This window comes from Rhinolophus sinicus, linkage group LG06 (assembly GCF_036562045.2).
Source record: "Rhinolophus sinicus isolate RSC01 linkage group LG06, ASM3656204v1, whole genome shotgun sequence".
In the NCBI taxonomy this organism is placed as follows: Eukaryota; Metazoa; Chordata; class Mammalia; order Chiroptera; family Rhinolophidae; genus Rhinolophus; species Rhinolophus sinicus.
In genome coordinates this window covers 112,183,187-112,197,633 of record NC_133756.1, presented here as the reverse complement: position 1 = coordinate 112,197,633, position 14,447 = coordinate 112,183,187, and the positions used below count along the sequence as shown (strand labels likewise).

Genomic DNA, 14,447 nt, shown 5'->3' with positions numbered 1-14,447 from the left:
AGGTACAGTTTTTAAAAAGCAGAAAATGTTCCCAACGCAGGGCGAATAAAAAAATTTTTTGAGAGAAAATGAAAAGAAATAAGGGGGAAGAAATCTTTTAACAGAGTAGAAACTGTTAGTCTCTCTCTGTGCCCCTGAAAGGTTTTGATCCAACCCTATTTGTTATCCTAGAAAAGCTCTTCTGAAGAAAGGTTTCAGTGTAAGAACTGCTTGAAAGGCAACCCTTTGGAAATAGGACCGGCTCGGCCATTTATTAATGTCAAATATGCTGCCCGCATGAATTAGTCAGCTTGTCTTTTGGAAGCCATACAGAAAAGTTCTCATGCACCTGCCTCTTGGTGTCCTGACACTTCTGGTTTTAATGACAGCAGCAACCACCACCAGAAAACAAAATTAAAAAACACAAAATGCTAAACATAACTACATTCCACCGTCTGAATAGTTGATTCAACAGTTTTTAAAGGCTTCTTACTAAAGTATCATCAGTGACCATAGCATATAAAAGCTTGCTCTGATATAAAAGGAAAAGCAAAACACAGTCATTTTCCTAAACTGGCAAAATGTACCCAAATTACCAGAAAACTGACCTTAGAAACAAAGAGAAACGGAGCAGAAAAAGGCCAGATTTCTTACTGGCAGTATCACAGTGGCAAGTATCCCAGAACTAAGAGAAGCTACCAAGTGGAGGAGAGAAAATTAAAGGACTTTCCAAAAACAGCCAACCCCCGTGCACACATCAGCTGGAGTGAGCTTCAGAAGCAACACACAGGTATAAGGTCCAGCCTTATTCTTTATTTACGGCACAGTTCAAAGACATTAAACCAAGTACAAAAGAAATGGCTATTTCCTGGATTGGCATCGTACATCCTTTTTACCAGCCCCAATTACATAATTTTTATCTGTCTTCTGCTTTTCCTTTTGGGAGGGCAAGGGTGAGGAATGAGAAATGGGCCAAAAAGACTTCAGTCTCAAAACCAAGAGAAATCCCTGCTTGCAGAGAAACAAAGGAATTGACTCTCCCTCTTGTGAAAGGCAGTCAGGAACTCTGCTCATTAGGAGGCCACTGATAGTGCGGGAAAGCTGTCATGAAGAGACACTTCCTGAGAGTGGCACAAAGATGGTGAGGGCCTGGGTGTGGGATGGCTGCTGTCATCATCACCCTCTTCTATCTAGCTCAACCTTTGCCCCACCAAACCTAATGATACACAAGGGAAAGTAATTATATGTAGAAAAGCAAGGTGAATGGGAATGTGGGTGGACTGAACACAAAAGAAGAAACTGAAAATGGTCCAAAATTGCTCAGTGCTTCCCTCTCAGGCTGGCATAGAAATCTATGATCCACTGCTTCATGTATTTAACTTCCAAGGAGCGGGCGAATAGCACAGTCTTGGGATCAAAGGCATTGTTGGCTCGGAGATCCAGATGATGGGCCCCGTCGGGGATAGTGATGGCAACCAAGGTGTCCGTAATGTCCTTGGTTACTCCACCTCCGGACCAGGGGTCTAGGTCACCATTGCTAAGTGAGGGAGAGAAGAAAAAATAACATTGTCAGTTTTTCATATCTACACGCAGGTCAGATAGGAGAAACCTCTTTTATAAATATAACATCTAAAATTACAAGCTTATAACGTGGGAGATTTGATCTGAGGATCTAATCTGTCATATAGAAAGGTGCTTCATAACCAAGTGCAAGAAATAGGACCAGAGAGAAGAGTGAAAGTGGTGCCCCATGTATCACTCCAGATGGTATCAGGACTTGGAATTTGGGAAACAGAGAACACAGGCCTACCCCATGAGGCTGTTGTAAGGGTCAAAACAGACAGCATATGTGGATGTGTTTGGTAAGCACAGGTGTCAGGCGCATAGGAGCCCCTCAATTAATGCTGCTTTCTTTCTTTCCCAGGATCTAACTACCAAGGTGATAGAGAAAACCTTCCATTTTCAAAATGCTAATTATTTCTTAGCTCTTTAAAAAAACAAACAAAAAACCTTCCTCTTTTTAATAATACTTCCCTTGTAATACAGTACTTTGGGAAATAGGGTGGTAAAACTGAAAAAATTCCTCTGAAACTGACAAAATTCCTCTGAAACTGAAAAAATTCCTCTGAAAATGAATCAGAAGATTTGGTCATTACTCAAAGATCCCCACTTTACATCAGCTTTTAAAGCTAAGGAAATGCCACTAGGTTACCAGTCTTGGCTGGTTCACACAACACCTTTCAGAATGATGTAAACAGGATCAGTCACCGATATAGGCTATTTAGCTGAATAAGAATCTATTAGAATCACAGACAGCATCCCTAATACTTAACAGCTTTGTTGAGATATAATTTACCTACCACAAAATTCACCCATTTAAAATGTACAATCCAATAACTTTTAGTGTATTTAGAGTTTTGCAACCATCACCACCACAATTTTAAACATTTTCATCACCCCAGAAAGAAATCCATACTCATTGGCAGTTAATAATCCCCATTCCCTTATCCCAGATTTCCTTACTCTCAGCCACAGGCAACCATTAATCTACTTTCTGTCTCTACAGATTTGCCTATTCTGGACATTTCACATAAATGGAATCATACAATAAGTAGTCTTTTTTTATTGGCTTCTTTCACATTGGCATGTTTTCAGGTTTCATCCATATTGTAACACATATCAGTACATTATTCCTTTTTATTGCCAAATAAAATTCTATTGTATGAATGTGCCACATTTTCTTTATCCATTCAGCAGATGTACATTTGTGTTGTTTCCATTTTTGGCTATTATGAATATTGCTCCTATGAACATTTGTATACAAATTTTTGCATGGATGCATGTTTTCATTTCTCTTGGGTATATACCTAAAAATGAAATTTCTGGTATATATGGTGATGTAACCTTTTGATGAACGGCCAAACTGTTTCCCAAAGTGGCTGCACCATTTTACATTTCCCACTAGCAACATATGAGGGTTCCAATTTCTCTATATCCTCGCCAACACTTACCTGTCTTTTTTTTTCACTTAAAAAGAAATTAAGTATAATTGGTATACAATGTTACATTAGTTATATTACTTTCAGGTGATTAACATAGTCATTCAACATTTTTATACCTTACAATGTGATTACTCTACTCTTTCTAGTAAACATCTGTCACCATGAAAATTTATCACAATATTATTGACTATATTCCCCTTCACTTTTTTCACCATATTCCCCATCTCCTGATTTTAGCCATTCCATATGGATGTCAAATGAACCTTACTGTGGTTCTGATTTGCATTTCCCAAATGACTGATGGTATTGAGCATTTTTTCTTGTGCTGATTAGATATTTCACAGCATCTTTGAAAAAAATGTGTATTCAGATCCTTGCCCATTTTTAAATTATCAATTAAATCATTTGATCCATTTTGAGTTAGTTTTTTTTTGTATGGTATGAAATAGGGATCCAACTTCATTCTTTTTCAAGTGAATATCATTTTCCGAGCATCATTTCTTAAAAAAACTATTATTTCTCCAGTGAAGTATCTTGGCACTCTTGTCTGAAAATCAATGGACCATACATGTAAAGGTTGATCTGGACTGTCAATTCTCTTCCACTGATGCTTATATCTATCTGTATGCCAGTATTGCACTGTATTGATTACGGAAGCATTATAAGTTTGAAACTACGAAGTATGAATTTGAAACCAGGAAGTATGAGTTCTTCAAATTTGTTCTTTTTCAGGACTATTTTGGCTACATAAATTTTAAGATGAGCTTGTCAATTTCTGTAAAAAAGCCAGCTGGGTTTTCATTGGGATTGCACTGAACCTGTAGATCAATTTGTGGAGTATTGACATGTTAACAATACTACCTCTTCCAGAAGTACATAAGACATTTTTCCATTTGTTTAGATCTTCAATTTTTCCCAACAATGTTTTGTAACTTCTTCTGTGAAGAAGTTATTCCTGAGTCCTTTATTCTTGATGCTATTGCCAATTGAATTGTTCCCTGGTACTATTAACTCCACACATGCATAGACTGGTTTAGAGTTTACAAAGCCTTTTACATTTGATCATTATATTATAATCACCACTATCTCTAGCCTGCGTAGAGATCACCACTATCTCTAGCCTGCGTAGACTTTTACTGACCTTCCTGCTTCTACTCTTGTCTCCCTGCTCTGCATACAGGGCACTTTGATTCTATTAAAACCTGAATCAAATTATGTCACTCCTCTGCTCAGAACTCTCCAAGTTTTCCCACCTTATTCAGAGTAAAAACCAAAGTCCTTATCAGGTTCTACAAGTTTCTATCTACATGATCTGAGCTCTCTGCTGCCTCTCTGATTTCAACTCCTGCTACTCTCTCCCTCATTAACTCTACTCCCGCCACACTCACCTCCTTACTATACCCGGAGGAGAACATGTGGGGGACATTTACCTCTCAAGGCCTTTGTTCTTGCTTACTCCTCTGTTTGGAGTGTTCTGACCCCACCAAACTCATAGCTAGAGATCATTTTCCAAAAGTCACCCCTTGGTGCGGTCTTCTTAACCACTCTTATTGAAAATTTCACCCCTCCCCTCACCACCCGACATTTCATAGATAGCCCAGGTTTATTTTTTCCTCCTTAGCACTTATCTCCTAATATATTTTTAGGTGCTATCTGTTTATTATCTATTTCTCAAACAAGAACTCCCCAAGGGCAGGGACTTTTGTCTGTTTTGTCTATTACTATAGCACAGGGTAAGAGTCATGAAAATATTTACTGAGTAAAAAGGGAATGTAAATGTCTAGTTTGTCTTTGGCCTTATACCACATGCCCTACCTAAGAGAGATCTATAAAAACATACATACATGCAAGTTCCAGAACATGTAAATGACTTCAGTACTTTTTACATGAGAAAAAAGAGTTGATATAAGTGATTAATATACAGATGTAGAGACTGACCTTCAGCTGTGTACAGAAGTGGCAAGAACAATGAACTAAGTCAGCAGATCTAAGTTTCATACCCTTACTAGCCACATGGCATTGGGTAAGTCACCTTACCTCTCTGACCCTCAAAGCACACAATTATTACCTCCCCACCAAAATTTCTTAAAGATAATACACCTCCCTCACAGAGATATTATAAGGTACAAGTTAAATAATACATATGGAATTAAGGTATAAACTATAAAATACTACATGAATGTGCAGTATTATTATAGTTATTATTATATTCTGTAAGCATGAGAAGTGTTATTTCTGAGAGCTAAAGGAATCATGAAAAGAGATGTGAAAGCATTTCTGCTAGAAATTCACTCAGCAAAGCTAATGTAATCTTTTCTAATGTACAAATTCAAAGAGAAAATATGCATTCAGGTACATTAAATATATGCGTATTTGAAATGCAAGTTTAAATTCCCAACACAAATTCTCACCATACTTTTCTTTTTAAAAAAAAGTAATTCAATTGCAACTTAATAACATCATTATTGAAAAAAATAGTTACTCTAAAAGTGTACTTTTTTGGTTTTATTAAAAACAAAAGGGAAAACTCACAAATAGGATCTTTACTTTTTAACTACCAGATAAATTTTTAAAGTAAACTACACAAGCGGTTAGATTTTCTTAAGTGAACAAATTGTCTTTATCATTATTCCCATTTGACAGGACCAACCCAGATAGGAAACTCCATTATTTGCAAAACAAAAAAGCTATCCTAACAGCCACATAATAAGCAAACTGCATTTGATTTAAAAGGTCATCTGAATCAACTTAGTGACTTAGCAACAGTGTTTGGAGTTGCTGAGAAACCTAAGATGCACACGGACTTGAATTTCTTGGTCCTAGACAAGTGAAAGCTAAACCAGTCACTAGGAAATTTATGAAAACAAAGCAAAACAAACATAATAATGGCTTTCACAGGAGAATGCAGATGCCTGGATAAAATCCCAACAGTGAGCATCACTTAATTGCTAGCAACAATTAATTTGCCTGAGAAATGATGCTAAAATTAACCAGCTTCTCAGGAATTCCCTTTTGAATTTATATTTAAATAACTGAGAATGACCATTGGTAAGATAATTTCTTACTAGTTGGGTTTGGGGGTAAAAATCCTTCCAACAAAATCACTGTTGAAATGGAACTATTAATAGCTACTATTTATTAAGTTCTCATTCATTCAACAAATGTTTACTAAGTGCCTACCATGTGCTAGGCACTGATTGGGCACAGTGATTTCTGCAGTGAACAGACAAAATCTCTGTCCCCATAGTGTTCACTTCCATAATAGTCTCTCTACTCCCTGAAATAACCCCGCTCGGCAGTCATTATTTCTAACTCATACAAATCGGCCATCTGCCTGAGGCCACGCAGCTAACTCGGTGAAGAAACAGGACAGCACCCAGGTCTCTCTGACTTCAAAGCCCAAGCTCTTAACTGGCAAATCTCCAATTCAACCATTACAGATTGAACTTTCCACTCAGAGAAGCAGTCACGCTTGGATTTGTGTGAGGCAACCTAAGGAGAGAAGCATGAATATAAAGACATTTTTACCTGGTTTCTTGGACATTTTCTTCCTCATCAACCAGAAATGTTTCCTACCTGGGAGTCACTAAGTACACAGAACAGAGACACCTGAGGCGTCTCCTTTATTTTGGGAATGTGCTTTCTTCAGAAAAGCAAAAGAATTTTGAATTTTTAAAATAACTTTAAAATTTTTTACATTGGCTTTTTCACACCTAGCAGCATATGGGAAATGATTTCTTTTTAAAAGTCGACTTGCCACTGCAGAAAGATAAGCCAGCGTCTTCATACAGTCCTGCCTTTAAACTTGCACAAAGCCCCTGAAGCCTTCCTGAGCTCTGTGTTTCACTCCTCATATCCTTATCAATACACTCCCTTATCAGGAATCCATTATGTGCCAGTCCCTGCAGCAGGTGCTTGAGGCACAGAGATGATTACGACAGTCTCTGTCATTAAGAAGTCAACAATCTCACGGGGCAGACTGAAACACAGACAATCTGCACAAAGAATGCTAGTGACAGTCACAGGCACTAGGGGGTGGGGGAAACCTAACCCCGTGGGAGGAGTCAGAGAAGGTATCTTGGAGGATGCCTGAGTTATAAGAAAAGGAGAGAAAGGGGGGAGGGAAAGGACATTCATGGACAAATAAACAGTTCCCTGTGGCTTCAATGCCAAGTGCAAGGTAGAGAGTGTATTTCCATTTATTCATTCAACAAATAGTTTTTGAGCATATATAGTTGCCAGTTCAGGGCCAAGTACTTCACTGGGTTAACTCTTTTAGGCATCACAACTTGAGGAGGTGAGTGGTATTATTATCCTCATTTTACAGAAGAGAAAACAGCATCAAAGAGCTTGAGTAATTTTACTTAAGACAGCTCATTCTACCTTTGCACAGCTCTATTAGAAAGTCCTGTCTTAACACTGAACTAAAAGTTTTTAACACTCAGCTATAATTTCCACCTATGGCCTTCAGTTCTATTATCCAAACTTTTCTCACAAAATCTGTACCCCTCCCAGTGATGATGATAATGATGATGATTGTTATTTTAAAGGACTGAGGAAAATAATATGAGGACAAATACCTAAAATACTTATCTGTAACGGTTGAATCCAATAATAATAATAATAAAAAAGGACAATGTATTTGGCCAAAACTCATGTTGAAACCTTCATATTAGGATTTAAAGACTGTACTGAACTGCAGCTCTATAAGGTCAAAGCAAGGCAGTAGGAGCTTAAAGTGTCAGCCTGCTAGAGAATCTATATAAATACCACATGGAGATAAGCTCCTAAAGGAAAACAAGAAATTAACAAAGTACTTCCTCCTCTGAGGAACAAAGATGAGCCCAGAGACCCAAGGCTTGTATTTATCTTTTTCAGTCCTCTCAGTCCTTTCATGTTTCCCTGCTTTCAAACCCCCTAGTTTGGCACAGTTTCCTGAAAGACCCTAAATAGATTTATTTGTTAAACTGTCACATTTATAAGCCTGAGCTGAAAAGTATACTGTTGAAGAATCTTATTGAGAACAAGGAACACAATTTAAGGAAATCAAACAAAAAGAATCTTTAAGTTTTCCATTAAAGTGTTTCACCTTTTATTTTGGGTTGGTACCCTGTTGGGTGAGAAAGTGGCAAGAAAGCAATAAAATAGATTGTAAAGTGGGCAGTGCTACCTGCCTGAACGCAGAGAGTGACCCTTCACTCAAAACAGAACTTCTCTCTCCTAAAAGCTGGGGAGCATCACGAAGACCAAATCTGACTCTTGTGTAGAACAGCTTGCAAAAGAATGACATTTACAATTTAAACAATAGCTCCAGGTTAAGAGGTATGTATGGGTATCTCTCTACTATTTCCATAGAGATTTGGGGAAATTTTTTGATTAACTGGTTGCTGTTCTTAATAGCTGACAACCTAATATACAAGCCCAAATAAGGAAGTTTTAAAGTCACAATCAGACCCACATAGAGTCTACTCGATTAAGTCTGATATGAATCAATACCAAATATGTCACTACAGGAGCAGTGTAATGTAGTCAAACAGGCCAAGGCTGAAATCTGGCTTTATCACTTAGTAACTAAAACAAACCTGGATGAACTTTGCAAGTGAATGAACACAGTGACCTTCACTTTCCCCCTCAGTGAAGAGGGATTATAACCATTACTTCAGAGTTGTGAGGATTCAATTTTAGGTAATTTACTTAAAGTGTCTCATATAATGAGTACCTGGAACAGAACACATGGGGCACTTTAAAAGTGTTTGTTGATTAAACACTGGAAATTTTTTATTACGATTACTAACAACAGTAACAATAGTAAGACCAATTGAGAAAAACAGATGATGCTTGATATTGTGCTGGGGAATGTTTTTTAATATTTTAATTTTGTTGCCATGTTGTTTTGAAGCCTTTAAAAAGCACACTGGTAATGAGTATAAAATCTTACCTCTTCTCAGCATCTTGTGTCTTTCAAGGAGTAGGACAACATGATGGATACCACTATTGTATTCTATATTATTTTACTGTCCAACACTTTCCTGGTTCTATGTCCTCAGCTACTCTACAAATGTCTCCATTAACCCAAATGTTTCTTTGAACCGGCAAAAACTTACCTGAATATGATGTTTGTGTGGGAACTGATGTTTTTGCCTCCATACATAGCGGTGATCCAGGAAGGCCTTGGTCTCACACCCCACTGTCTAAAACAAGCATCAGAAAATTCCTGCAAGTCCCACGAGCTAGGTTCGAACATGTCATCAACACCATTCGTACAGAAGGGCATGACCATTTCTGTGCAGGCCTGGAAAAGCACACCAGAAGAATCCAGTGAAAAAAGGAGGCACAAAGAGGTTAAATAAGTTGTCCAAGGTCATACAGCCAGTAAGCAGCCAAGCCAGGGCTTGAACTCAGGCAGTCTGGCTTCAGAGCCCATGCTCTTTATACCTCTACGCCAATCACCTCTCATTATTCCTGGAAAGGCACAGTTGAGAAGTCACAGAAGTTAGGGCTACATATTCCTTCTTTGTAAACTGCTTTCTTTCACATCTATTTTCATATTTAATCCTCAAAACAACTCTGGAGGGAAAGTACTATTATTATTATTTATTATTATTTACTATTATTATTCTCATTGTATAGATTAATAAATAGAGGCTCAGAGAGAGTCAAGTTCTTTTATTTATTCATAAAATGCTTCCTTTATAGGACTTATCAAGACCTACTGTAATATTAGTTTACTCTTCTTTTTCAATAAGCTACATTTCATGGTAAGATCATGTCTTATTTATCTTTCTATCTTTGGAATCTAGACGGGTGCCTGACACATGGTAAGTACTCACAATGATGATTGAATAAATGAATGAATGAATGAGTGAATGAATGAATGAATGAAAAAATGTATCCACGGTCTCAGAGTGTAAGGTTACAGAGCCCAGATCGAGATCCAACTTAGGTGACAACATCTTGTGAACTCTGTGACAGCACAACCATATCAGTGAAAAGTTAAGTTCCACTTGGGAAAATTATATATACTTACCTGATAGCTCCACCCCAGGGATCCCAGACTTCTAGTTGATGTCTCTGAAATATTCAGACATCTCGCCTGGCCTGAATAATTGTAATATACATTCAGAGCTTGGAAAATATTCTGCAGCAATTGTGCATCAGATACATCGGGATTTTTGAAATACTGGCACACTACCTGTCATTTTACAGAGATAAAAGAAGAGTCAGAACATGAATATAAAATTACAGTGCAATAAAACAAAGAAGACATGACTTTGATTTGATCGCAAAACTCATAAGCATTTAACCTCATTGCTTAACTGCATTGATTACCTTGTGAGTATAATCCCTTCACTAATGAATAAACCTCTTAAATTACTTCCCAAGCTACAGAAATAAACCAAAGTCATTTGCATGGCATGCAAAGTCTTCCCCACCTGCCACTGAAGCTTCACCTCCTGCAGCCTTTGCTCCCGCCTAGCAAAACCATTTCCAGATACCAAGCTCCTTTTTCCTTCCTCTTGGCCTTGGCTCACCCAGAAATGCCCTTTTCCCACCCTCTCACTCTACTAATGCCTGGCAAACACCAACTCCTCTTCTACAATACTCAGCTCAAGTAGTGTCACCTCCCCTATGAGTCATCAGTGCCTATGCCCTCAAGTCAGGAAAACTAAATCACTCCCTTCTTTATGCCTCCACTATGCCCTGTGCCTGTTTCTATCAGAGCCCCTGTAATGCTGTGCAGCACTCATTTGATTCCAGAATGTCTCCTTCACCACTTAGCAAGGTTACCTAGCAACTAAATGTTTTCTGAATGAATGACTACATTTTTATAAAAATACAAAATTCATAAAATTTCTTATGGAAAAACTACACCAAGCTCCAATGCCTATGGTGTGATAAGCAGGTCAGACAGTCCCCCAGCTCCGAAATACTCCCCATCACTAGGCTATATCAGTGCTTGAAATTTTAGTACTAAAAATCAGGTGATACTCAAAATTGGGGTTGAAGGAAGGGACTTGAATAGAGAATGGCATGGAGAACTTTCGGGGGTATGGAAATACCATAATCCATATCTTCACAGGTGTCTGCGTTACACAACAAACATTACACTTACAATTTGTATATTTTACTGTATGTAAATTGAACCTCAAAAAACTATAAATATTGAACTCTAGTTAATGATGTTAAAGCTGAAGCATCTAGGAAGTGTATTGATGTCTGCAACTTATTTCGAAGTGCATTTAACAATAAGATGGAATGAAGGATAGATAGAAAGATGGATAGGTGAATGTATGTGTGATAAATCAAATATAGCAAAATATTATTTATAGCATTTAGGTGGTAGGTTTATGGGTGCTCACTGTCCAATTTCAACTTTTCTGTATTTGAAAATTTTCACAATAAACTATCGGGGGAAAATCACACGCAATGGAATCATAGCTGAATAATAACAACCATACTAATTACCGAGCCCTGGGTTTACAACCATTATACCTTTTAATCCTCAAACAATCCTATCAGATAGATATAGAATCATCGACTATTTTACATGAAGAAACCGATTCTTAGGTTAAATCAGCTTATTCAAGGTCATCTAGCTAGTAAATGTAGGGCCTAAATTCAACCCCAGGTCTTGCTGGTCGTGAAATGTACATCTTACCAATTACGCTAAAAAGTTTAGGCAGTGTCCCCTTGTAAAACTGCAAATAGCCACAATGGCAAGGAAACCACATTAACTTTCCATCCTCTATTAACACCTTCATATGAATTCAGTGATCCAGTCCCTACTCATTTCATATGGGAAAATATACACAACAGGCAAGTTCTGACAAAAAAAAGAGAGATAAATCCAGAGGAGGAGCCAGGAAAGAAAGGGCCCAGTAACCCCACTTCAGAGAGAGTTTTGGGCATCAGGAGCTACAAGGCCTGGGGCCTGGGCTAGGGATATACTCCCGGTCAGGAAAGCAGGACACTGAGAAAGGAGGTAAGTGGCCACAAGCAAACCCAGTCTCTCATCACAGTTCTGCCTAGGACCAGCTTCCAGCAACACTTTCCTGAACAAAAGGGAAACTTGAAAAGACAAACGAAATGAATTAAAGAAAAAATTGAATGCCTCTCCCCAAATGTATTCAGCACAATATTTCTAAGGAAGGTTAAATGATACTTTGTGAAAAAAAAAAAAAAGGTTTCATGTCAATTTTAAGAAATGCCTTAGAAAATGTGAACAGTTTTCTTAACTGTAAGATTTCTCAGAGGCTTTAACACACTCAATTACAATGTGACTTCCCAAAAGGGAGATGGATGGAGTATGCATTATTCCCAATAAGTTTTTGAAAATGTTGAGTTTGAAAAAAGTCAGAAATTAAGATGTCCAAATAACAGAATATACTGTACCTTAAAAAAGTAACTGTGAGCTCACATACCAGAGTTTAGGGTGTACATAAAGAAACAGAATTGAGCTAAACTGAGAGCTTCCGAAACCTAAAGTAATAAGGAAATACAAGTTGAACGAAAAAGGCAAAACAGTGTTTTACTATTCTGACAACTCTCAATTATTCATGGTAAGTCAAAAAATACCTAAAGTATAGCACTTTTTTCAGAAAATGCTCCAAAGAAATACATCAATCAGAAATACCCAAGAAAATATGGACATCAAAACCAATCACAGAATTTATTAAACTACCTATTGCCAACAGCCAATCAGCATTCTTTCCTGAATGTGGACACAAATAGTGGACTTGGCTCCTTCCAAATGCAGCACAGTACTACAGAGTAGACACAGGGAATGCAGAGAAGAGCATTATGTTCAACTGCAGCATGGTAGACATGGTAGATGAGGCAGGGCGACCATGCAAGCTGGGCGTGGGGAAAGGGGGCTGCTGAAGTGCAGCGACAAGGGGCCTAAAAACTCTGGAAAAGAACAGTAGCAAGTGAGTGTGACTCACATGCTGGCATCAGATCTCCTCTCAGAGCTAGAACACTGGGCTTCTGTCAGGCAAAGAAAAAAAGTCCCCATGAATAGCCATCTCTGCAAACAGAAGTTACTGTCACTCCTGAAAAGACACAAGCATGGCTGGGGACCAGCACCAGCTGACAATACCTGGGTTTCTGCAGCCCCAGTTACACAAATGGAAGATCATGGTCAGAAACTTGGCCTCTAATGACAGAAATTCTATGTCCAGATTAATGGCTACCCTGGGCCTGCCGTCCTCTGTGATGTCAGATCTCCCTGGTACCCAGTGCTCAGCACCACACTTTAAGGACACTGAGCCAACATGAAAAAATCCTGAGGGCAGCAATCAGGATGCAGAGCTGAGGAATAACTGGAGAAACCCTACTATTGGTCATTTGTATCACGCACAATCCTTCATTATTACAAATAAGGCTAAAATAAATACCCATGGGGCTAAATCTTTACATATACCCTTAATTGTTTTACTGGTTCAAAGGAAATAAACATTTTTGAGGCCTTTGCTACATCCTGTTAAACTGTCTTATAGAAAGAACCAATTTATAATTCTAACAATATGCTAGCTAGAAGGCCAGAAAAATACCGCCTAAAATTTTTTTGCAAATTTACTAACGAAAAGTTTAAATTTTAGGTGGTTCTAAAGTTCCTTTGTAACTCAAAGATTTTATGAGTCCAAACATCATCCTCTAGCATAAAAACATAACACATATTAATATTTCTATGCACTTCCTTAACAATTTTGGTAGCAAAGAGTGAATGAAGTTTTCCAAAAAGTACTGAAGTCATAGTGGCAAAACTTCAGGACTATTCCCATACTTCCCATACATATTCAAAGACTACAGTAATTTAAAAAGAGATATTCATATACTTTTGTTAAAGGTCTGTAGGATGCACACAACACTTACGTAAATGTTAATTTGAACCCTATGAAATTGCCTTGTGTATAAGTCAAACACAGTCAAATATTGGCATGCTTGGTTCAACCTTATATAATACTTCAGCTTTTAATTTACAGCTATTACTCTCATAATTCACAGGTATTACTCACTTGATGAGGGCAATCTGATGACTGTTTACATAGGTAATTTGTTATGTAGCAAATGATCTATGGCTATGATCTAATCAGACAACAAGGAAAGAGTCCCTGCTAACCACTTCCATTCAAATACTCAACATGGAGGTAGCTCTTGTACTATACTTTCTATTTATTTTGTGGATACTAACAAACAGTGTCTTCTAAACAATTTCTACATAAGGCACTACACTCCTACTTATGCTGTAAATTTACTGATACAGGGGCAGCTGGGGCTGAGACTGCTAGTACCACTAGTGAATGTTCCTTGAGGTCAGTGACTTTGTCTACAATGACCCAGGGAGAAACACAGAAATGACCTTTCCCATTTCACAGAGGAGGAAAAGCTCAGAGAGGTCTGGCTACAGGTACACAATTTAAAACTGTGAATATAGGTTCTCAACTCACACTTTGACCACAAAGT

At 37.9% G+C, this 14,447-nt stretch overlaps 1 protein-coding gene across 4 annotated transcripts in view; it reads right to left on the bottom strand.

Moving 5' to 3' along the window:
• Window positions 1–772: 772 nt before the first annotated feature.
• The window catches only part of PRCP (prolylcarboxypeptidase), a 60,206-nt gene continuing 46,531 nt past the window's right edge, over window positions 773–14,447 (bottom strand). For all 4 annotated transcript variants that reach the window (XM_019752556.2, XM_019752555.2, XM_074335691.1 and 1 more), the window contains exons 8-10: window positions 10,009–10,173; window positions 9,086–9,273; window positions 773–1,516 (exon numbers count right to left, since the gene is read on the bottom strand). In XM_019752556.2, the coding sequence (XP_019608115.2) occupies window positions 1,300–1,516; window positions 9,086–9,273; window positions 10,009–10,173 (570 nt within the window). In that variant the 3' untranslated portion in view covers window positions 773–1,299. The remainder of the gene's footprint in view (window positions 1,517–9,085; window positions 9,274–10,008; window positions 10,174–14,447) is intronic.